At 35.8% G+C, this 23,838-nt stretch overlaps 2 protein-coding genes across 2 annotated transcripts; both read right to left on the minus strand.

Annotated features, from left to right (window-relative positions):
• Nucleotides 1–7,159: 7,159 nt before the first annotated feature.
• On the minus strand, nt 7,160–10,600 carry LOC114538130 (microfibril-associated glycoprotein 4-like). The gene is made up of 4 exons (XM_028559243.1): nt 10,579–10,600; nt 9,849–10,069; nt 9,257–9,644; nt 7,160–7,425 (listed from the first exon to the last, which is right to left on the minus strand). The coding sequence occupies exons 1-4, from the start codon at nt 10,598–10,600 to the stop codon at nt 7,160–7,162; spliced, it is 897 nt and encodes a 298-aa protein (XP_028415044.1).
• Nucleotides 10,601–16,775: 6,175 nt separating this feature from the next.
• LOC114538112 (microfibril-associated glycoprotein 4-like) lies at nt 16,776–23,229 on the minus strand. The gene is made up of 4 exons (XM_028559229.1): nt 22,697–23,229; nt 21,122–21,342; nt 19,314–19,701; nt 16,776–17,368 (listed from the first exon to the last, which is right to left on the minus strand). Exons 1-4 carry the CDS (start codon nt 22,821–22,823, stop codon nt 17,106–17,108), a joined length of 999 nt encoding a protein of 332 aa, XP_028415030.1. The 5' UTR covers nt 22,824–23,229; the 3' UTR covers nt 16,776–17,105.
• Nucleotides 23,230–23,838: the final 609 nt, after the last annotated feature.

The raw sequence follows: 23,838 nt of genomic DNA on the forward strand, positions 1-23,838 counted from the left end.
AGTAACTCATACACTTTTGAATTCTCTGTGTATAATATCCTAATTTTAACATCTGTTTTCCGTTTTAGCTATTTAATACGATAAAAACGTTCTCCCTAAATTGACCTACGCAACATGCAAACATGCATGAATGACAATTTGCAAGTAAACTCATTTCGTATACAACTTAGGTTTAAAGAGTCTCTCCTCTCCGTTTTATACACGCTGAAGTGTATTTCAAATTTATATTATTTATGTGAACGTTAACAAACGATGAACGCATGGATTTAATTATTTTAATGGACACAGTAACCGGCTGTAGTTTTACAAAATTTATTTAGACCGACAGGACGACGAAGTAAACAGAAAGTTTCGAGAAAGCATGTTGTTATCCGCACAGGAGAAGCCATGTTGTTATCTGCACAATAGAATTAACGGCAATAATTATACTTTTTTGAAAGTATCTTTTTAAAAAATTCATTGGAGAAAAAAAAACTTAAAGAAATCTTTGTAAAAGAAAACTCAAAGAAAACTTTGTAACAAGGCCAATCATGCATCATTCAATCAAGTCGTTTAGGAATAAGATTATGTATCCTGCGGGAAAACACGTTTCAGGAAATGGGTAATGATATGTTCCATCGAGCAATTAGATCATTCTACAATTTAGTTTGAACCTGCATGACGATTGTCATGCAATTATATTTGTTTCCCCATCCCCCGTTTATTTTTAACCTTTAATCGTTACCCGGACAGTCTTTGAGTTGTGCCACAAGAAAGTTAAAAAATTACAAGGAAGCTGCTTGCAAGGGTTTTTCGCCAACAATCCCAAAACTTTCACTAGATGATCATGGAATCGAACTACTTGGAGATGACGAAAACAACACGTTTGCTAAAAAATTGACTTTATTGAAGGTAGGAACCACCGTGGTCGAGATCCACGCGGAAACAAATTGTAATAACACAGACTTAAGGTGGCTCCCTACAGTTTTGATTGTGTAATGCGCAATTGTGTTGGAAAGACCTTTATTTTATCATCTTACAAAGTATGATCACGAAACTTGGCCACATAACTGCTATGATATCGCAAATTACGAAATATATAAAATTTCATAAAATTTCCTCGTTGCCATGGTAACATAACGATTTTAAAAAGGGCCAATTTACAGACTCTGAGATAATTTTTTCAAATTTTCTTCGGTAAAACTTTCTAATTTTTTCCACACAGTAATCTTATCCATAATTCTTTCTAATGTTAGCATTTAAAAAAAATCGTACGAGCACTTTTTTTTAAATCCTCAAAAAATCCTGTTTTTTAATTAAAAAAAATTCGGCTCGTACGATTTTCTTAAAACTTGCACATTTTACGCATTTCAAGATTACAGAAAACTGTGTAAAGTTTGAAAAGAATTTACCGAAGGAAAAACGAAAAAAATACATTTATTTTTATGTTTATGACGTCACAAAAATCAGGATTTCAATTTCCTCGCGCGACCAGTCGACATCCCGCGAAGGCCCGCGCGTGTTTATCAAAAGTTCACAATGACAAGTTTTAAAAAGCCCGCCCTGCATGCAACATCAGCCACGCGTGTTGCGTGTACTATTTCGCGCGCGACAAAATTACCGCGATACAACCATAGAACTGTAGGGAGCCACCTTAAGCCCGTTTTCTACTTGGCGAATTTCAGGGCCGTAGCTAGAAGCGTAATTGGGAAGGTGTATAGTCACTTCGTCTTATGCCCGACTGATTTCTTTGGTACGCTATTGTTTTGACGGTATCTAAACATGAATATATGAATATACACCCCCCCCCCCCCCAATGAAGCGGTCTAGCTACGGCCATGGCGAATCTATTTGCGCAAAGAGATAAAAAGTAGGAAGCGATTCTACTTTTTCGCGGCGAATTTTTTCGCAAACCAATCACATCACCGGATTTTAGATATCCCTTCGTGTTGTGCGAATAAATTCGCTTAGTGGAAAACGGGCTTCAGTGCCCGAGTACGAAAATAGTATGAATATCTTAGAATCAGACTTTTATCCTTTCCAACTGACTATGCCCTCTGGATCCAGTAGCGTTACTAGTCAACTTATATAGATCATTAATGTTTTATTGGGATAGCAAATTTTATTAAAAACTAAAACAATATACATATTTACTCTCTCCCTACTCACACGAGTTCTAAAAAAATACCTCCCCCCTTGAAATCGGGAGTAATATTGCACTAGCCAATGATGTGCTTATGAATGATGATGCTACCATTATGTTGACACTCTGATGAGTTAATTTACTCCATTCCTCTTTTTTATTATATTCATTTTGAAATTAATGGTGTTTCTCGCAACCTGACTGGTTAAAACTAGTGTAATTATTAATAGAGTAAATATTATTACTATAAATAGCTGATTATTCACGTCATTTAATTATAAGCCAATAAGATTGAAGCTCTGAACCACAATAGCCAATCAGATTTACTATTTGAGTGAGTCAACTATCTAATCAAATTACAGGGGAAAATGGCACAAAATTTTATTATTCTAAATTTTCAAATGCCTCGCAAAATTTCTTGACAAAAATAAATAAAAATTACTTACATTTTACACCGTTTGCGTTTCTTTCAGCAAATAAATCGTTTTGAACTTGTTTAATTTTTTGTTCCTTTCAAAATGAAAAATTATAATAAAGTGGAAATTGCACTGAGTGGAGTGCAATTTTGGTGTGAGATCGAACTTGTGATAACAAATCGCACTCCGCTTCGCGGTCGTGCGATCTTGTAATCACGTGTTTGATTGAACACCAAAATAATTGCACTCCACTCAGTGCAATTACCATTGTGAATGCTAAATATATAGTTACAGTTACAGCATAAAATTTCACTCGTACTAATTTTATATGTAAATTTTCAATTTTGGTACAGATAAAATTGACATTAATGATATTTAAACTACCTAAAGTAGATGGTTCAATTTTTATCGGAACCAATTTCATCGGTACCAAACCTAAATTGTGCTCAATGTGAATGGGGCTTTAAAAACATTTCGCATGCACTGGCTATTTTTATTGTAATTTTGGTTCTGAATTTCGTCTTATGACAAACCAGTTGTGAATGCTTTGTGCATAATTTCCTTAGTGTGTAGCCATCCCAACAATAGGGAGTTTAAGATGTTGTGAACGGACTACCGACAAAGGTTGAATTTATTTTATCGCTGATTACAAATTACTACTTTTTACAGATTACTAAATACTTGTCCTTTCAAATTCAGACTATTGATAAGCCAGCCAATCACAGCCCGGACTGGATTCATTTCTTTAGCCGCAAGTACAAAGTGACTCTATTTACGGAAAACTCACTGAACCCGAACTGCAGTTAAATTTAAATAACTTTCCTTGTACTCGGTAAAATAATATACTAACCTATTGACCTCAATCTCTACGCGGATGGTTTTTGTTGAAATGTAGATTGCCGTGCAATAACTGGCAATGTCCACAATATAGCGGCACATGCAAACTGTTTGCAAACGAAGGAATATTTCTCTCTGATTACAGATCGTGTTATATTCATATTCAACTGAGTATTGTTCACAGGGATGCGTTTCTTGTATTTTCTTGAGTACCAGCGCTTACCTGTGGTTTAATTATTTCAATAATTTAAAATTCTGCCATGTAGAACATGTTAATTTGCAACGAGCGTCCCGTATGAATTCTACATTGGTTGTTTATTACCAATGGTTTTATTTTGAATATATTCTCGCCGTTCGCCCCACTGCACAATACCATGGCTGAAAATAAACTAATAATGGGAACAAAATGATTTTCAGCTAAGAGTAAAGGGCGGCGAGGAGACGGTGTCGCAGCCGAGGGGAGGTGGACGGGACGAAAATTCCTTCCTGTATATGCAGCCAGGTCGTCTTCGTGGCAAAATGTGAAAATTTGCTGTTTTCCCGGTGTTTTATACCAATCGTGTTTATTCATGCGATTACTCTGATGCAGCTTTGTATTTGCGTTAAGTTTTATTGCATTAATATGGTATTGTTTAGCGAAGCGCCCTGTGGCCGGTTGTATCAAGCCCGTTTAGCCTAAACGGTGGTTAAGTTCAAAATAGAAAGCAAGTCTATCGTTTTATTCAAGAAGCAAACTAAATGTTTTTAACCTTAATACAAAGATACTGTTTACAACTACATATTCAGTGCATAATATTCAAGTTGACTCACTCAAGAGAGATGTAAGAGTGTTATTTAATTTTGACTTATCCACCGTTTAAGCTAAACGGGCTTGATACAACCGGCCCCAGGAGAATATATTTTGTGATGTTCATCGTGATTTTAGTTTGAATTGATACACAGTTCACACGGGCGAGTTTCGCTGCAATTTTAGGTTCGAATTTCTTTTTATGGCAGATGCAAACTTTGGAATGCTTTGTGTATAATATCCGAATTTGAACAATCGCTTTCCGCTTTTGCTATTTAATACGATAAAACCATTTTACCTAAATTGACCTACACAACATAAAAAATAAGTACGCAATGCGTACATGTGGGTAGCCTTTTAAAACATTATTAACTTAAAGAGTCCAAAATTGTTTCAAACATTTCAGCATAACAATTTTAAAGGATTCATCTATGTATCTGAAAATATTTTAAAGATTTTTGTTCAGTTGAAATGCACTTGTGTTAAAAGTTTTGTTTTTTTAAAAAATATGTTTTTGTTAGTTATGTTCAAATAAAAGCTTCGTTTTAAACTCCAAAGCATTTGGTTTGATAGCTGCATGCATGTCCACAAGCAAGAAATTGACAAGTGAAATATTGCATTATAATTTATAAGACAGGGCAACTTGTTAATACCATTTGCAATAAGGTAATGTATTTGGTTTAATAGCTGCATGTCCACAAGCAAGAAATTGACAGTTGAAATATTGCATTGTAATTAATAAAACAGGGCAACTTGTTGCTACCATTTGCCGAATTATAATTTATAAGACAGGGCAACTTGTTACTACCATTTGCAATAAGGTCATGTATTTGCTTTAATAGCTCAGTGCATGTCCACAAGCAAGAAATTGAAAGGAAATATTGCATTATAATTCATAAAACAGGGCAACTTGTTACTACCATTGCAATAAGGTCATGTATTTGGTTTAATAGTCCACAAGCAAGAAATTGACAGGTGAAATATTGCATTATAATTTATAAAACAGGGCAACTTGTTACTGCAATTTGCCGAATAAAGTAATGTTTTATTTATTTTCTATCAGTGTAACTTTGTAGTTGTAGATTCAACGCTCACCGATCACTGCTTTTTCGCCTTTAAAGTACTTACCTAGACCTAATCACCTTCGCTTTAAGTTTTGACAAACGTATTAACGTGACTTCGGTTGCTTCCGTTCCTCGAAAACAACGGGGAAGAACAAGGGAAGTAGAAGAACAATTGGCAATCGCCATCTTTCGTACATCCGACGATTGCCGAAGATGTGGCACCCACACACAAACATCCGGACACTTTTTCGACTACATAGTGGTTAGCCGCGCATGCGCAGGCTACCCACAAAAATGTTTCTCCTCTCCGTTTTATACACGCTGTATAGTGTATTTTAAATATGTTTTATTTATGTGAACGTTAACAAACCTATGAACGTATGTTTAAATTATTTTATGGACACAACGAAACGGCTGTGTTTTACAAAATTTATTCAGGACGACAAAATGCTTTAAACAGAAAGTTTCGACAAAGCATGTTGTCATTTGCATGCATACGACATCACCTAGGAAAAGCTTTCACTTTTACTCGAAATAGATTTCACCTCAATAAATACATTTCACCTCATTTTTAAAAAAAATTCATTGGGATTCCTCAAAGAAAACGTTGTAACATTCCAATCATCCAATTTTACAATCATCCAATCAAGTCGTTTGGGAATACACGTAAGATTACCGTGCGCGAAAAGACGTTTTATCAATGCGCATTGATTTGTGGGTAGGGTTGAAGCTCATCGCAAGAATGATTTTCATTGGTTGAACTTTACAATACATTTCTTTTTCAACCAATAGCATAACTTCGTTCTTTAGAAAGCATAGAAAAGCATTATCCAATTGTCCCTGATATGTTTCATGGAGCAATTAGATCATTCTACAATTTAGTTTGAACCTGCATGACGATTGTCAGGCAAATATATGTGTCTCCCCCCCCCTTTTTTTCAACTTTTAATCGTCGTCCGGGCAGCCTTTGAGTTGTGCCGCAAGAAAGTTAATGTAAATGACAAGAAAACTGCTTGCAAGAGCTTTTGAGATCATGGAATCGAACTACTTGAAGATGATGTAACCATTGAATTTATAAATTTTGTATATTCGTAAGGTATATATTTTGTACCATAGCATATATGCAAACCCGAACTGATGACTTTCCATTTATTTCAAAATCGCTTTGGGTGTGACGTTGCTACATTGGTCACTTGTTATCGTGACACGGGCTGCAGAATAATGATCAATAATTAATTGATTAATGATCAATAATCAATACGTGGTCTTGTTCTCACAGCCTTCTATCAAAAACGCACCCAATAATATTAGTATACGACAATTGGAGGTAGCGATAAGATGCGTCCTGTCATGTCCTACGTAATAGTTATAGTGAAAACGCGATCAAACAAATCCCTAGTGAGTTAGCTTTTAATGCTTCGACATTTCCTGCATGTGTAGCGTTTAATACCTAATAATTATATTGTTATAATATAGCACCAATACATATGATAACTCAAAAAACGAGACATTTTCGTATTTAGATTATGAAATTAATTATGCTAACACATGCAGGTTTATAGTCAATAAGTATCCAGAACATACAAGTCATTTATTAGCCCCGATATATTGGAATATATTCGGCAATGGCCCTTTAGTGGTAGGCTGGTGGTTACATAACACCGGAACTTGCTACGGGAATCCCCCGGTCCCAAGGTCCCTCTTATGGGGCGAAATAAAACCGTGAATTACTGAGTAAAATTGTTGATACTAATTAACTTAGGATACATGAGTATATATTTTTAATCGATATTTCCAACGGGTCACATGGGTTAGACAAAATGATATATCTGTTTGATAATAAGTCAGGAGTTAACTATCGTGACACTGAAAGAAGATTAACTAAACTTAGTAATAATTATTATCATATATTGCATGGAGTTCCGTTTTTCCGTTATGAGTGCCAAAGTGGTCTGATTTTCATTGATGTCGATTTCAGTGAGAAATAATGCCCTTTCCATGTGAACCAGTTGATGCCATCAGCATGCGAACTGTGTTTGCCAAAAAGATACCTGCCATTCAGGTTGGAACTGTGACAATGGTTATACCACCAAGCACCTTTGTATATCACAGCGCAGTTGTTCACATATGCATCATTGTCACGATTCTTGGTCGTGAACGCCATTCCTTTATGTTGTGACAAAGAATCTCCTGCTGTACCTAAAGCAAAGTATGAATTATGAATTCTTATTTCCAATACAAATTTTCTCAAGCGGTCTATGACTTGTTAGAATGTTCAATTGACAAGATTGCATCTTGTGCAGCATTGAACACGATGTGCATATATAGTATTAAGGCCCCGTCCACACGTATCCGGATATTTTTAAAAACGGAGGTTTTTTTATCCGTTTTGGCCTTGCGTCCACACGTAACCACGTTTTCGGTAACCGAAAACGGAGGTTTTTAAAAACGCTCTCCAGAGTGGAGTTTTTCGAAAACGCCGTTTTCATGTTTACGTGTGGACGGGCGAAAACGGAGGTTTTCGAATACGATGACGTTGTTAGTCGGGCCCAGTCGATATTCGATAAGGCGCGTGTTTTGAATATATCCAAGATGGCGAACCAAAATGTTATTGCTGTTTTACTTGGGCTTATTTCAAGTATAATTGCATGCATTCAGCTGCATGTTACAATGTTAAACGTTCACGGAGAATATTTGAGAAAGCGTATGAATTTGATGAAGATGCTTTCCGTCTCATCCTCACAAAAAATCGTTCTAAAACGATTAAATAAGAAGCCATCTAGACCACTTCACTACTGATTGTAATGAGAGTGAAGGGAAGAAAATAAGGAGAATCCTCACCAGATACTTTGACCCTTGAGGCAGTCTGTTTAAAAACCCAGGTCATTTTACATTAGAACTTTTAAATAATTATTGTAAATTTGATCCTTGAACATTGTTGAACTGGAGCTTATTGTCTCGAGTTCAGACATTATGTCAGTCGACTCAATTCCAGCACCTATAGTTGATGTAGCAGGAGATCCTCCCCATATCGCTTCACAGGACGAATGAGTCAGGTTTGGATTTTCCCTTAGATTTCGTTGCTCCTTTTGTAGATTTAGCCATTTTATTGATATTTTATTTCGAGAAAGAGCGAGTACGAAGCGAATTCAAAGTAAATACGAAGTAGTTTTACCAAATGCCCTAATTAACATAGCTGTTACTACCAAGGTTATTGCATTTTGAGCCTGCGATTGTTTGGAAGAATTAATTCTGCTAGGCAATGCGCATGCTCGACGCTGGGCATTATCATTATGCTATCATATTTCCTTCGTTTTCGCGTTTACGTGTGGACGGGCAAAAACGATTCGAATACGCTACGTGTGGACGCGAATTTTTTTGAAAACGGAGGAAAAAATCTCCGTTTTTTAAAAAACCCGGCTACGTGTGGACAGGGCCTAAATCCTTTTTGAATTTAAAAAATTCGCTTCAAAACTCAGTGGGAACGATTATATGAAGTAAAGCCTTGCTATACACTGCAAATTTCCATGCAACTTAAAGAAAAATTTAGTTTTGAGAGACGTAAAAATTTGGCAACTACGAAACATTTGTCAACCTCATTTACCTCTGCATGGCGGCTAATCTGAGTATAAAAATCAACCAATCGACAAAACTGAATTATAACTTCTTTCATGTCGTATCACTTCGGCAACGGAAAATTGTATTATATTTTCATGCGTAAATATTTTTGCCTTTCCTTTTTAAGGCTGGTTTCCAGTCCGGAAAATTATTCTCCGACCGTATATCGGAGAAAAAATTTATTTTATCCGCATGTTCGCAGCCAAAACTAGTAGTCTTAAGGGCAAAAGAAACCATACTGCTCTCTTCCATACTGATCTGGTCCAAAGGTTAATTTTTCTGACTGGAAACCAGTCCTTAGTTGGTAGAACGGGACAAACGACTCCAGGCGCACGATAACCCAATTATTTTTATCGATGCGCAGCATGACGTCATGATTTCACATGATGTTCTTCGAGGGTGTAAGTCTTACCGGCGTATCCTCCAATGCTTAAAATATACTTTTGTTGTTCGCTACCGACAGCAAAGGTTTCATACTGTGCGTACTTGGTGTTTCCAGAAGTATCTTCCATGTCGATACGAAGTTCATTTTGTAAGGCAGTTGTCATCCGATGTATTCTGTCAAGACCAAGCCAGTATTCTCTGTTGACATCGCCAAAGCCGTTTTTGTAATCTTGCCATCCTCGATAAAAATCAACGCTTCCATTGAGACGACGTTGAATCACTGTCCATCCTCCACCGGACGTTGTCATATCACAAAAAACTTTGAAACTTCCCGTCCTGTCCGGATCTATTTCATAAACACCGTCTGTTCTTTCTCCATTTATACGGTAAAGTTCACTGCAGTCGCGTCCATAAACCTTGAAGAAAAGGAATATTTATTAGTATCATATTAGAAAATGCCTTTTGACTGGCTCCTTTCGCCTTCACCTCTTTGAAGATGAACCGCTGTATGCACACGTATATGGCCTGTTTTCATAAATGACTGTACAAATGATGTTCCAAATTTCTAGTAACCACTAATGTGAAACGATTCTAGTTTCAAATGATGTCAATTAACCTACCACACGAACATTGTGAAACAAAGTCCAATCACCAGATCCTACGTTGCTGCTTCTTACAGTGGTGTTGGTCAGTTGACAGTTTATGACGTCTTTCTTTTTTGTCTGGAAGTTAAATCCAACACATCTTCGGTCTTCATAACAGAGAAAATTGCAGTTCAGTTGAACAGCGGGTTGGACGTTGTGGCTTGAAATTACTTCTTTATCAGGTAACGGCGGGCCACCTTAAACAATTACGGTTTTATACCAGAGTTAGCCTTATTTTGGACAGGGCGCTTTATATTGAGATGATAAACACGCGCCTAATGAGCCCTGATCGATATGTGTTTTATCTTCCCCCTCTCGCTCCTACATTTTCTTGTTTGCCGCTAGATTTTCAATGTTATGTAAGTAGTTTGTATAGATTTATTCGACGTTCGCTTCACTTATAATAAGGGGTGGCCCTTTTAAAACATTTCTTTGAACCCCAATTGGCTCCCATTTGTTTCAACACTGCGCGTTTCTTTTATAAACAAGTATCACATATTTTATATAACATTTTGTACCGCGACTTTAACAAATTTTAGTAAGAAAATAATGCAAGAGGGTGTACGTTTAACTGCTTTTTAGTTATCGCAAGTACTTATCGCATATATAGAGTAAAAAATATATATATATAAAACACAGTTCGTATTGGCAGAAGTGTACAATTTAGAAAAATTTTATTTGTTTCTCATCGAATTAGGACCAGGACCTATCTTGGCGTAATGATCCATTTTAGAATAGGACTACATTTTTACAAACCCTTGCCCTTGCGTTCGGCGAAGTTTAAAAAAGGCGTATTTTGACAGGTTTAAAAAAGCAAATGTATAAATAATTAGTTTACATCTCACAGTTGCTTCAAAACAATGCTTAAGAACCGAGCACTTACTTTTACTGAATGGCAAAGATAAGATTCAGAAACGCGATAATGAAACTGCAGCATTTGTTTACTCCTAAGCAGCGAAATCGTAGCGTTAAAGAGACAATTAAGATTTAATCTGTGAAAATGTGCGACTTTCCATCGCTTATATAAGCCTATATCTTCAAATGTTCAATTTCAATTATAAATAAATCAATCTGACTTATCTAGCTGATTTCCATGCAGCCTGGAACTAGCTGATAACATGTGCAAATTCTGCAAAGTCTAAAGAAAAAGAATTATTCAAAAATAATTTCTTTAGAATATAAGTTTTTGTGCCAAACAAGCGTTCAAATGATAAAATGTAAAATCGATTTAATCGATTGTTGAGATTGTCGAAAAAATCGATTGTTGAGAAAAAACCAGCAGTGCCGTCCGGCACACAGTTTTCGAGTTATGATACTCTTGACAATTACTGTCATGCAGACAGAAGGTTAAAATGCTTTAAAAAAATAAAGATTTTTGTCGAGTTGCGGAATCGCGTCCCGTGTGTGTGGGTTTTATACAAAAGACAAAAAATACACTCTGCCAAACTTTGCCGATAAGCACATTCGTACCAGCTCTTTCCGAAAATTAAAAGCGCTGTGTTAATTGATAAAAAACAATTCAACCACAGGAGTGCAAGGCTTCATTATTTAAAAGGCTTTGTAAAAACGATCACACATAAGTGCTTTACGGTGCATGCGATAATCAGAGACTAAGAAGCCCCAGAGAAATGTCGGCAAAAAGCCTTTCATGAATTATTCATAATTTATGTCGCTAACCGTAAAAAAAATCGATTTCAAAAGAAATTAAAAATGTAATAAACAAAAAATATGCCTCTTGCCATATAGGTGCCTCCTGCCACCTATCAGGTTGTCTATATTGCAGAGGAAGTTTCAAAATAAAGACAATGTTGTTCAGAAAGCAGAATTAAGTTAAATTTCGGGAACTACGTTTCCAAGGATCATTTTTTTACAACTTAAGAATCGTGACGACGAGTAATACTGTTAGGACACCTGCTAAAATGAATTATTTGTCATGCTTTTAACACAAATATTCTTAGTAAACAAAGTTACCTTAAAAAGGGATATAATTAAATCGAAATCATTGTAACATGTCAATACAGTATTTTCCGACAAACAGTTGAAAACAACAGCAACAATAAACTGCATGATAACAGTGTTGCAAAATTTAATAGACAGAATTATTTCTTATGTTCACTATGTAAATTTTTTAATTATTCTAAACTTTCGGGCCTTAAGCCTGTTCCATCATCAGAGAATTTTCAATAATATTAATAATTATACGAAAATAGCAAATTTATAATACACGAAAAAGAAAAGATATAAAATTGCTCAAATATCTGTTAAACTGTCACTGTAAAATTTTATTTTTCCCCCTAAATTATCACTTCCAATTTAGTGGAAATGTCTTATTTTCGAATCTTTTTTTAAATTTTGGGATCTATGTAAAGTATAATACACACAATACATAAATAGAGTTTCACTCTGCAGCATGGGATGTGAAAACGACAAGTAAAAGGTGCATCATATATAGCTATATCATATGTTTACAGTTTTGCATGCTGTTGTTAAATAGCCTAATAGGCAGAAATTCTTGTGATCTTCACCATATAATTTGTTTTGTCATCCTAACCTAGCTTTCAGCCGCGAGCCCTGGCTGCATATCATCACGGTTAATCGTGCATGAAAGACCAAATATATAGGCCTTGATCGTTAAAATTACACTGGATTTGATATAGCTATTTAAATGCTGTGAAGATTTCAGGTCTAGGGTCCAAAATAGATTATATATAGCAATATCTACTGAGCCGATATCTATACATGCGAACTTGAAGTCTTTGTTCTAAAATGTGATATACCAACCGCTGTCGATAATTTCATAATTCCAAGTTCTTGAACATTGCTGTGAATGTAATCTTGAAATAATACTAATCAATAAGATTAATTTAACGTGGAAGTTTGAGAAGATTTCGTCCATCATCTAATAGAGCTCTTGAAGAGAATACATGCAGAGCTAAGCTCATGCGGAGAACATGCTCAATCAATATAATTTAAGAGAGACTTATAGCAGGTGGTAAGATTTGGATATTGTTTTGCATAACGTTACCTATAATGCATAGGACGAATATAATACAATGACTGCTAAGCCTTATCAATAAAGGGCAAGGTTCTGGACATGCTCTAAATTCTATAGATTTAGCGCCAGCCCGCATTTATGTCGGTTAAATCTTTTCTTCTGCATGAATGTTGTTTGTAACGTTTGAAATTTGAGGAAGGAAAGGATTTAAACGAAATCTTCTAATTTCTCGTCTGTCCAATATCAATCCCCAAATCAATAAAAATATATTTTCTAATAATATACATGTGATATTATTTCTTTCAGCTTGGACCGGTTGTATAAAGAGGTAGTTTTAACGCGTGAATTTTGCGCAGTATCTATACACAAGATAAAGTAACCACAAAATTATTGACTTCTGCTATAATATAGACTGTGAACAAAGACTGAGGACAGTAACTTGAAAAAATTGGCAGTATTTTGAACGAAAATATTGAAAAATGCAAAGGAACAAGAAAAAAGTTCAAAAAATATCAAAGTAAATAATCGAACGCTCTTAATGTGAAACGTCCCTTTTAAGTCAAACTACAGGTCACCAATGAAAATGTGAGACGTCCCTTTTAAGTAAATTACAGGTTGCTAATGAAAATGTGAAGCGTCCCTTTTAAGTCAAACTACAGGTTGCTAATGAAAATATGAGACGTCCCTTTTAAGTAAATTACAAGTTGCTAATGAGAATGTGAAGCGTCCCTTTTAAGTCAAACTAGTGAAACTACAGGTTGCTAATGAAGTCATCGAATCAAGTCATGAACCTTCATGCAAATATGTGCCCATACCCCATTTAATTTTAACCTTTAATCGTCGCCCGGACAGTCTTTGAGTGGTGGCGCAAGAAAGTTAATAAATGACAAGGATGCTGCTTGCAAGGGTCTTTAGCCAAGTAAGCCAACAATCCAAAAACTTTCACTAGATGATCATGGAATCGAACTACCTGGTGATGATGTAGCCATTGAATCAGATAATATTCCCGAAAACATCAGCAACACGTTGGTAATAACACAGACTTCGTTCCGGAGTGCGAGAATAGTATGAGCAGAATCAGGCTTGTACCCTTTTTTTAAACTGACCATGCCCACTGGATCCAGTTTCCTCAGATTTGAAGCGTTACTGGTCAACTTATATGGATCATTAATGCATTATTGGGCTACCAAATTTAATCCCCGAGCCGGTGCGGAGCACCGTGCGAGGGTACTAATTCCGCCCGGAGATTAGGAATTACACCCGGGACCCGGGAGAACATAGCGGAATCCAAAGTTGCCCAAATGTCATGGACGTTCAATGGTCATGGTACTTGTGCGCATGCGCGAAATGCGAACGAGTGTAGACTGGTAATCAGCAACTTCCTGATTGGCTAAGACGAAACGTTTGTGTTTCAGTGAAAAACGTCAGCAATTTAACTGTCATTTTGCAAACTGCCAAACTATTTTTTAAAAAAAATGTTTCGAAAACAAAATATGAAATGTGGAATCAAATAACAGATAAAACACTGGAAGAGTTTAAAATATTATCAGAACTGGAGGAATTAGCGGTGAAAAGGAACAACTCGATTATAATCCTTGAAATGGTAGGAGTCTATTTTGTTTATTTCGAGGTTTATTTCGTGTTTGCTGTACGAATACATTTTATGACCTTGTACAGTATGTCGTTTTGCTCAGTTTTGCGAAGACGTGACCGACTATTTAAGGCTTTACATCATCGTTTTAACCTCCAAGAGAGTCCTTAAAAGTGTAATTCGGAGTTTTAATATAACAAATATCACTTTAAAGGTTTATATATAGTCGACTGCAATCACTGCATGAATTTAATAATCGAAAAACAACATTCGACGTTCACTGCTTGGTTATTTATATTATTTTGGCTGTTTTGATGTTTTGAAGGTTTAGCTATAATGAAGTATTAACTCTCACTTAAACTGTGAAAGTCTATAACTTAATGCAACGGAAAGCAGCAGGAAAACGGGTGATTTCACTTCACCTTTACGACTGTGTTTGTTTCCGAAATATTTAAAACATCAGCTATCGGCTTTACATTTAGGACATTTCATAATATTGAAGGTTAGGTCTGGCAAGCTCAGGAAATATTTTGCTTCGTTTGAAATGGCGAGGGGTTGCTGCATGCATGTATTTCTAGTTAGAAAATTAAACGAGACTTACCGTAAGTTGAAGTTTGAGTGAAATTCTACGAGCCATTGGTCAGAAACGAAGAAGTCACATGAGATAGCGGCCAAGGTATACCAAAATATATGTATATTTTATAAATATATACATATGGTGGGCTGTGACTTCTTCGTTCCTGACCAAAGGCTCGTAGAATTTCAATCAAACTTTCAATCAGACGGTATGTCTCGTTTAATTTTCTAATTCTACTTCATCATTTGTCTACGTCACTACGAAGTCACGTGAGATTTTAAAGCAAAGACCATGAGCAATGCAAAACAGCATGCGAAAGAGAAGCTTTATTTTTAATCCCCACAACATAACAATAAATAAAGTTCTCCTTGTGCAAACCCTAGCCCAAAGTCTTCCAACAGTAACGGTATCGTCAACTACAGAGAATATAAGTTATATATATATTGCAAAATTTTGATGGAAATTTATAAAACTAGAAATACATTGCATGCAAAGTCCCCTCGCCTGACGCAATAAACTTTAAACAATAAACAATATTTAAAGCTATAAACAATATTTCCATCACTGAAATTCTATGATACTCGTTTCTGCTGAATGATCGAAGTCGTAAAGTAAAATCCTATATCTTGGTAGAATTATAAAGTCGACTCTCGAGCTATCAAATTCGACTATAATCATAATTGTGCTACGAATAGTTTTAAATACTACAATTCTTAGCGAAATTTCAATTACTTTTTAAACAAATTCACCTTTAAAAATAAATACTTTTCAAATCCAAATCATTTCAACGATATATTGACGAATAAATTCAAAGAGGGGTCATACATTTGTTGATAAATCCACATATTAAACTTACAAAACAATAGTATACTTTAAAATACCGAAATCTACCCATTTACCTGTTCAAAAACACTTTAAAAATGCTTCAAAATCGTAGATATTTCACCATCCATTAGAATGAAAATTTTTCTATCCAAAGGTATCTTTTACATTATATTTTAATCAATTTTACGAGTCAATTTTTCGTATATTTTTAAGACCATCCAAATGAAAAATATTATTTAAAAAAGGTTTATGATTCAAAATATCAGTTATGCTGACGTGACCCAAATTTTAATTTAGCCAATCGCACGTTTGTAAACGTTTGCTAGTTACAAGTTTTAACTCGTCTTATACTCACGCATGCGCATAACTTACAAAAACGCCCAACGTCCATGACATAATGGCGGACAACTTTCATTTCGCATTTGCATTCCCGGGCGTAATTAAAATCTCCGGGCGGAATTAGTACCCTCGCCCGGTGCTTCGCACCGGCTCGGGGACTATATTTTCATGAATACGGACTAAATATGAACTTCTAGAAAAAAGTAAGAATCTTGTCGTATTTTTGCCATTTTTTAACAAAAATATGCGGGTAGACTTTGATTCTTTAAAAATATACAGTCGTTGCGAGTGGCTATGACTACAGTGTTTCGACGCAAAATATTCCCATACTTCTTTTCTTACATTACCAAGTACCCTCCAAACCCCCAACCCACATAAATTTTCTAACTATCATGTTACCATCCCTATGCTTAATTCGTTTAACCGAGGCGAGGGGTTGCTGCATGCATGTATTTCTAGTACTGTTATAATATAGCACCAATAAATACGATAACTTAAGAAACGGAAAATTTTCGTATTCAGGTTATACAATTTATGCTAACACATGTAATGACACATATAGTCATTAATATCTAGAATATATAAATTATTTATCCACCTCGTTTTCACGATATTCTACAAATGGCCCTTTGCAGTAGGCTGGTTACATAACATCGGATTTGCTTGAGGAATTCCCCGGTCGCAAGGTCCCTCTTATGATGCGAAATAAAACCGTCAATTACTGAGTAAAATTGTTTTCGATATTTTTCGATATTTTCAAAGGGAGACATGCGTGAGACAAAGTAATATATCTGTTTGATAATAAGTCAGAAGTTAACTATCGTGACACTGAAAGAAAATTAACTAAACTTTGTAATAATTATTATCATATACATTGCATGGAGTTCCGTTTTTGAGTTATGAGTGTCAAGGTGCACGTGGTCTGATTTTCATTGATGTTGATTTCAGTGAATAATAATACCCTTTCCATGCCAACCAGTTGATGCCATTAGCATACGAACTGTGTTTGCCATAAAGATACTTGCCATTCAGGTTGGAACTGTGACAACTGCTATACCACCAAGCACCTTTGAATACCACAGCGCAGTTGTTCACATCTGCATCATTGTCGCGATTCTTGGTCGTGAACGCCATTCCTTTATGTGGTGACAAAGAATCTCCTGCTGTACCTAAAGCATATAAAGACGAATTAGTAACAAAAAACACTTATTTCCATGCAGCATAAATTTTCCAAAACGGTCTATGACTTGTAAGAATTTTAATGACATTTAAGAATTTTAAGGCGGTCTACTAAAAAAAATCATGATTTATTCTGTTGTATAAACTTAAATGTATGCCTAAGCGACCCTGAATATTTTTCTCCACAAAATACAAAGAACGCGAGAATTAAGCAAAAAGTTTTATTAATTAGGCTTTTATCCCGAGCAAACTAACGGGGTCGATTGGCTTATTCTATAGTTTCATTGTTCTATTGTATTGTTCTGTATATTGAATTAAAAAAAATAATAAAGCTAACTCGATAAAATTTTCATGGTTGACTATAAAAACCATTGGAGTAAAACTTTTGAACTAAAAGTTTTGACTCCGTTCAGTTTAAGTAAAATAGCGACTGCATGTTTAAGTAGATAGATCGGTATGGCGTTCCGTTCCGGTCAAAATTATATCAAGTCAGAAAGTAATATCAAACATTAATATAAATCGAAATGTCAAAAATATAGATCGAAAGGGAACGGAAGTGAGGAATTTAACACAGGAAGTCAGGAAACGGAAGTAAAAGGTTTGCAGCAGAATGTTGGCAGAAAGAAACGTTGCCTCGGGGGAAACGTTGCCGTTCGTCCTTTTTCAAAAAAACTTCACAGTAACTTTAAGCAAATATTCGATGGAAGAGGTTCAAAATCAGATCACAGATATCGTAAGGCGGGTTATTTCATCTATGCAAAATCTGCCGAATACACAACAAACGAATATCACCCGACCTGGCCAGACAAGTACGAATGGGGTCAACAATTCAGCTGTAAATTCAATATCCGGAGATCAAGAGCATTCAATTTCAGCGGAACTAGAGATTAACCAGAGATTTCAAATTCCTCGAGGTTCAGGAGTGAGTGTCTGATGGCCACCCCCGAGAAGTTGAAGTGGACCTTTTGTATCATATTCGACAAACAATAAGAAAGGAAAGGGAAAGGACAAACCCTCTCGCGACATTGTGGTTAAAGATGTATGTTTGCTACCAGACCCACAACATTGTACAGTCCCTAGAAGGCAAATGAAGGAGTATCTAGTAACACGTGATTTATATTTGGATGTATGGAGCTTGGATAAACTGTGGAATGAGGACAGACTGTGTAGTAACAGCGGTGTAGTAGTTGTTTCATAAATATTTTTGTCTAATGTGTCTGAAATTTGTGTTAAATAGTATAAAACTTTATTGACATTTCCAGTATTCAGTGGGGACGATTACCATTGACAGCTGGTCTGAGAGTAAAAATCAAACAATCAGAAACCAGATCAACAGCAAAACTGAATAATAATTATCTTCATTTCATATCACTTCACACGCTTGTATTATTTTTATGCGGAAACATTTTTGGTTTTTGCCCAACTGTGAATTAGAATTTCTAACGGACAGAAAGTTTCCTTTATCCGCGTGTATTTTCCTCAAGTTGCTAGTGAAACCTGGGCTTGCACGCCCCCCCCCCAGTTAAAATAGCTGCGCCCCTATTTGCAACTTGCAATGCGATCCTACTTTTAAGGGATGTAATTTAGGAAAGAGTCTTATGAAAAATAAGTTGATAAATCTCCGTGGAGTGTAACATCGTTACATTTTTTAGGGGTATTCCTAATCGTTTCATGTCGTCGTATAGAAGACAGCTGTTGTGCGAGGGTCTACTTGGCCATATCACACGGTGCAATTTTACTTGCAACTTGAAATGCAATCCTACTTTTAAGAGATGTAAATAAGGATTTGAGTATTCAAAAGTAAGTGTAAGACACGTACATGGAGTGTAATAAATATAAAAGTTTCGTAGTTGCCAAATTTACATCTCTCAAAAGTAGAATTGCATTGCAAGTTGCAAGAAAACTTGCACCGTGTAACAGGGCCTTAAGTCTTACCGGCGTATCCTCCAATGCTTAAAATATACTTTTGTTGTTCGCTACCGACAGCAAAGGTATTATACTGTGCGTACTTTGTGTTCCCAGAAGTATCTTCCATGTCGATACGAAGTTCATTTTGTAAAGCAGTTGTCATCCGATGTATTCTGTCAAGACCAAGCCAGTATTCTCCGTTGACATCGCCGAAGCCGTTTTTGTAATCTTGCCATCCTCGATAAAAATCAACGCTTCCAGTGAGACGACGTTGAATCACTGTCCATCCTCCACCGGACGTTGTCATATCACAAAAAACTTTGAAACTTCCTGTCTTGCCCGGATCTATTTCATAAACACCGTCTGTTCTTTCTCCATATATACGGTAAAGCTCACTGCAGTCGCGTCCGTAACCCTTGAAGAAAAGGAATAATTATTAGAAAATGGCTTTTGATTGGCTCCTTTTGCCTTCGTTTCTGTGAAGATGAACTTGTAATGCTTGTATATACTATTAATTAATTGTATAGTCTAAGGACCTGTTTACATGGCGCGAGTTATCCGGGCCAGGCGAGGCGGTAAGAAGCGCATCACATCAAAGACTTGCCAAAAATCATTATTGATTTACCCTCACCTATTCCCGGCAATACCATTTATCTATACACATTAACCACGCTTGCTCTTGTCAGCTACCTCTGTAGCTCAGAGCAGTGCACTGGCATCGCAAAAGCGTAGGTTCGATTCCTGCCGGAGGACCTATAGTTGACTCATTTTTCCATCAACTGTTCCTGGCTTGAATTTGAAGTGTGTATAATACTACTCGAAATTAAGACCCTTTTTAAGCCACGAGAATTACCCTGATTAGTCTTTCATTATATGCAGTTTTATCTCGCCTAGCCGGGGTAAATCGCACCATAGAACCGCTGTAATAACTTTTATTTACTGCCTGATAATACCATACAAACTGTTTCCCCTCATTAAAATTTGGTATACTGTTCAGAATTGTCTAAAATTCAGAAGCCTAAACTCAATAACAGACTTTAAAGCCTTGTTTCGTAAGAAAGATCTATTCGCTCGTGTAAATCCGTTCGTTAACGTTCGACCATGGACTATGGACAATTGAACCGTTGAAATAAACAAATATCGCAAAAATATCTTACCTTGGCCTCAAAAATTCTCCAAAACTTTCGAACGAAGAAATATTTGCAAATACCTTATTTGCAAAGTGACGACAAACGCGCGAGTCAGAATGTCGTCATCTTTCGTACGTCCGAAAGATGTCTGGCCGAAGATGGACCGAAAAATCCACGAACCCACAGTCACTTTTCAACTATACATAATAGTTAGCTGCGCATGCGCAGTTTGGTTAGCCGCGCATGCACACCCACAATAATTGGGAAAAAATTGGGAATAATTGGGAAAGTGTTATGGAAGAGTTATGACCAAAACTTATTTTTCAAATTTTCCAGGCTTGGAATTTCAAATCCTGAAATTCCATGACTTTCCAAGTTTTCTACAACGAACAGAATTTCTCGTTGTGGTGTGGACCGAGCTTAATGATAGATCAGACTGATCAGTCAGTAATGTACATACGGTAATAAGTATAAAGTATCACATATTTTGACTTTGGAGCACACTTAAACGTCCAGAAAATTTAAAATCCGAATTTTATCGAATGATATCATTTTCAGTGGGTTTAAGCGCTGTTTGGAGTAATCTTTCCTCCAATTTTTCCATTACAGAGAATTAATACCACAAATCTACAGAAACTCTACCCGCTGTATGAACGCGTATATGGCTGAAACGATTCTAGTTTTAAATGATCTCAATTAACCTACCACACGAACTTTGTGAAACAAAGTCCAATCACCAGATCCTACGTTGTTGCTTCTTACAGTGGTGTTGGTCAGTTGACAGTTTATGACGTCTTTGTTTTTTGTCTGGAAGTTAAATCCAACACATCTTCGGTCTTCATAACAGAGAAAATTGCAGTTCAGTTGAACAGCGGGTTGGACGTTGTGGCTTGAAATTACTTCTTTATCAGGCAACGGCGGGCCACCTGAAGAATTTAAACAATTACGGTTTTATACCTGAGTTAGCCTTATTTTGGACAGGGCGCTTTATAGTGACATGTGAAAGTCGCTATATGATATATAATACATTTGGCTCTACGGCCGTAAATCTTGTCTGCCCCCTAGATTTTCAAGATTACTTACAATTTTATTCAATGTTCTCTTCACTTAAAATTATCTTTGAGACTGGGACTACAGTTTATAACATGGGCGCGAACCCTGCATTGAAAGTTATATATATCTTAATAAAAGATATAAAAGTCTCAAAAGATATAATTATTCAAATATAACAACTTTTTTCGCCAAACAAGCGTTCAAATCATAAACTAGTACGAAATTCGTTTTAAAAAATCCATAAAAATGGATTGTTACGGGAAAGACCAGCCGTTAAGGCGAACATGCACATTCCGGACGCACATTCCGTTTTAAAAGGCTTTGTAAAAGTGATCACAAGTGCTCTATGGTCCATGGGATAATCAGAGACTCAAAGGCCTCAGAGAAATGTAAAATGTTAGCAAAACTAGACAAAAAAATTATGTGAAACCGTGGCATAGCCAACAGCTATAAGTGTGAAGACTTTCATAAATTATTCATAATTTATATGTTCACTTCACCGTAAAAAACAATCGATTTCAAACAAATAAAAATGTAGAAAACAAAAATATAGATGTGCCCCCAGCCATTTATCGGGCTGTGTATTGCAGAGGAAGTTATAAAATAAAGACAATGGTTGTTTTGAAAGCAGAACTGTGTTAAATTTCGGAAGCTACGTTTCCAAAGATCATTAATTTTTTACACCTCAGACAGAATCGTGACGACGGATAACATCATGCATCATTAGGACGCCTGTTAAAATGCATCATTTGCCATACTTTTAACAGAAATTGAAATATTCTTAGTAAAAAAGTGAGAACGGATTTTTGGTGATATATATAATTAAATCGAAATCATTCTAATATCCCAAAATATTTTGCGACAAAAAAGTTGAAAACAACAGCACAATTATATAAAACCAGCAACAATAAACTGATAATAGCGTTTAAGAGTGTTTCCCGGCAAACAGCGTTTAACCCCATCTGTTGGCTGTCGAACGGCCAAAAATAAACATAACGGCAAAAAAAAACAGTGTGACGAGTGACTGCATTAATATTGTTATAGAATATAACCTTTGTTCTCGTAACAAACCATCTACGTATAATTCATTTGTCAGTTTTCAACAATCTATGATGTAGTTTTATAACAAATTATATAGCAATATGTACTGAGCCGGCAGGTGCAATTTTATGCTTTATATAAACATGCGAACTTCCAGACTTTGTTCTAAAAATGTGATATACCAACCGCTTTCGATTATTTCATAATCCCAAGTTCTTGAGCATTGCTGTGAATGTAATCTTGAAATGATACCAATCAATAAGATTAATATTATTAATTTAATTTGGAAGTTTGAGAAGATCTCGTCCATCATCTTCTAGAGCTCCTCTTAGCTACATGCAGAGAATAGGCTCAGCAGAATACTCAATATTTCATTTAAGAGAGACTTTTTAGCAGGTGGCAAAATTAGGATATTGTTTTGCATGACGTTACCTATAATGTAAAGAACCACAGTTAATTGAGGGGGTTATAATGAATATAATGCAATGACTGCTAAGCCTAAGCCTTATGGATAGGTTCTAGGCATGCTCTAAATTCTATAGATTTAGCGCTATCCCGTATATGCATGTGGGTTAAATTTTTTCTTGTAAATGAATGTTGTTTGTACCGTTTGAAATTTGAGGATGGAAAGCATTTAAACGAAATCTTTAACTTGCCGTGTCCAATATCAATCTCCAAGGCTATAAAAAGTTATTTTATAGTAGTATACCTGTGATTTTATTTTTTTCAGCTTGGACCGGTTGTATAAAAAGGTAGTTTTAACTTTTAACGCGTGTATTTTGCGCAGTAACTACACAAGATAAAGTAACCACAAAATTTTTGACTTTTGCTATAATTATAGACTTTGAACAAAGACTGAGGACAGTCACTTAAAAAAATTGACAGTATTTTGAACGAAAATATTGAAAAACGCAAAGGAACAAAAAAAGTTAAATATAAAAATAAATAATTCAACGAAAAAGGCGCTCTTAATGTGAAACGTCCCTTTTAAGTCAAACTACAGGTTGCTATCATGAAAATGTGAGACGTCCCTTTTAAGTAAATTACAGGTTGCTAATGAAAATGAGTTGGCTAATCTGCAGTGATCTTCATTAAGAGCGTAATTCGGCATCGACACTTCATCCTAAGCAAATATATATTCCTTTGCTGCCCATGACAAAAATATATTGAAAGCTTACAAGCTTCAAGGGGAACTTTTCGGAGTGGCTAACGGTTAAAACCTTAGTGTGTGTTAACGTTAACTACGTTTACCTAGTTAACCTTGGGTAGTTGATGTAGTTAAAAGGTAGTCAAGAGTTTGACACAACCGCCCCCTCATTTACATCTAA

This window comes from Dendronephthya gigantea, unplaced genomic scaffold, assembly GCF_004324835.1.
Source record: "Dendronephthya gigantea isolate DGI-Jeju-01 unplaced genomic scaffold, DenGig_1.0 000175F, whole genome shotgun sequence".
Lineage (NCBI taxonomy): Eukaryota > Metazoa > Cnidaria > Anthozoa > Malacalcyonacea > Nephtheidae > Dendronephthya > Dendronephthya gigantea.

What these genes read in the sequence shown, in the direction of transcription:
- LOC114538130 (XM_028559243.1), bottom strand. Translation starts at nt 10,600, where the DNA reads ATGGATCATTACGCCAAGATAG. An exon ending in TGTTTCACAATGTTCGTGTG is followed by an intron (nt 9,645 to 9,848) that starts GTAGGTTAATTG and finishes CTTTTCTTCAAG; the next exon opens with GTTTATGGACGCGACTGCAG. An exon ending in AAGCATTGGAGGATACGCCG is followed by an intron (nt 7,426 to 9,256) that starts GTAAGACTTACA and finishes ACTTTGCTTTAG; the next exon opens with GTACAGCAGGAGATTCTTTG.
- LOC114538112 (XM_028559229.1), bottom strand. Translation starts at nt 22,823, where the DNA reads ATGATGGACGAGATCTTCTCAAACTTCCAAATTAAATTAATAATATTA. An exon ending in TTATGAAATAATCGAAAGCG is followed by an intron (nt 21,343 to 22,696) that starts GTTGGTATATCA and finishes TAAATTCTTCAG; the next exon opens with GTGGCCCGCCGTTGCCTGAT. An exon ending in TGTTTCACAAAGTTCGTGTG is followed by an intron (nt 19,702 to 21,121) that starts GTAGGTTAATTG and finishes CTTTTCTTCAAG; the next exon opens with GGTTACGGACGCGACTGCAG.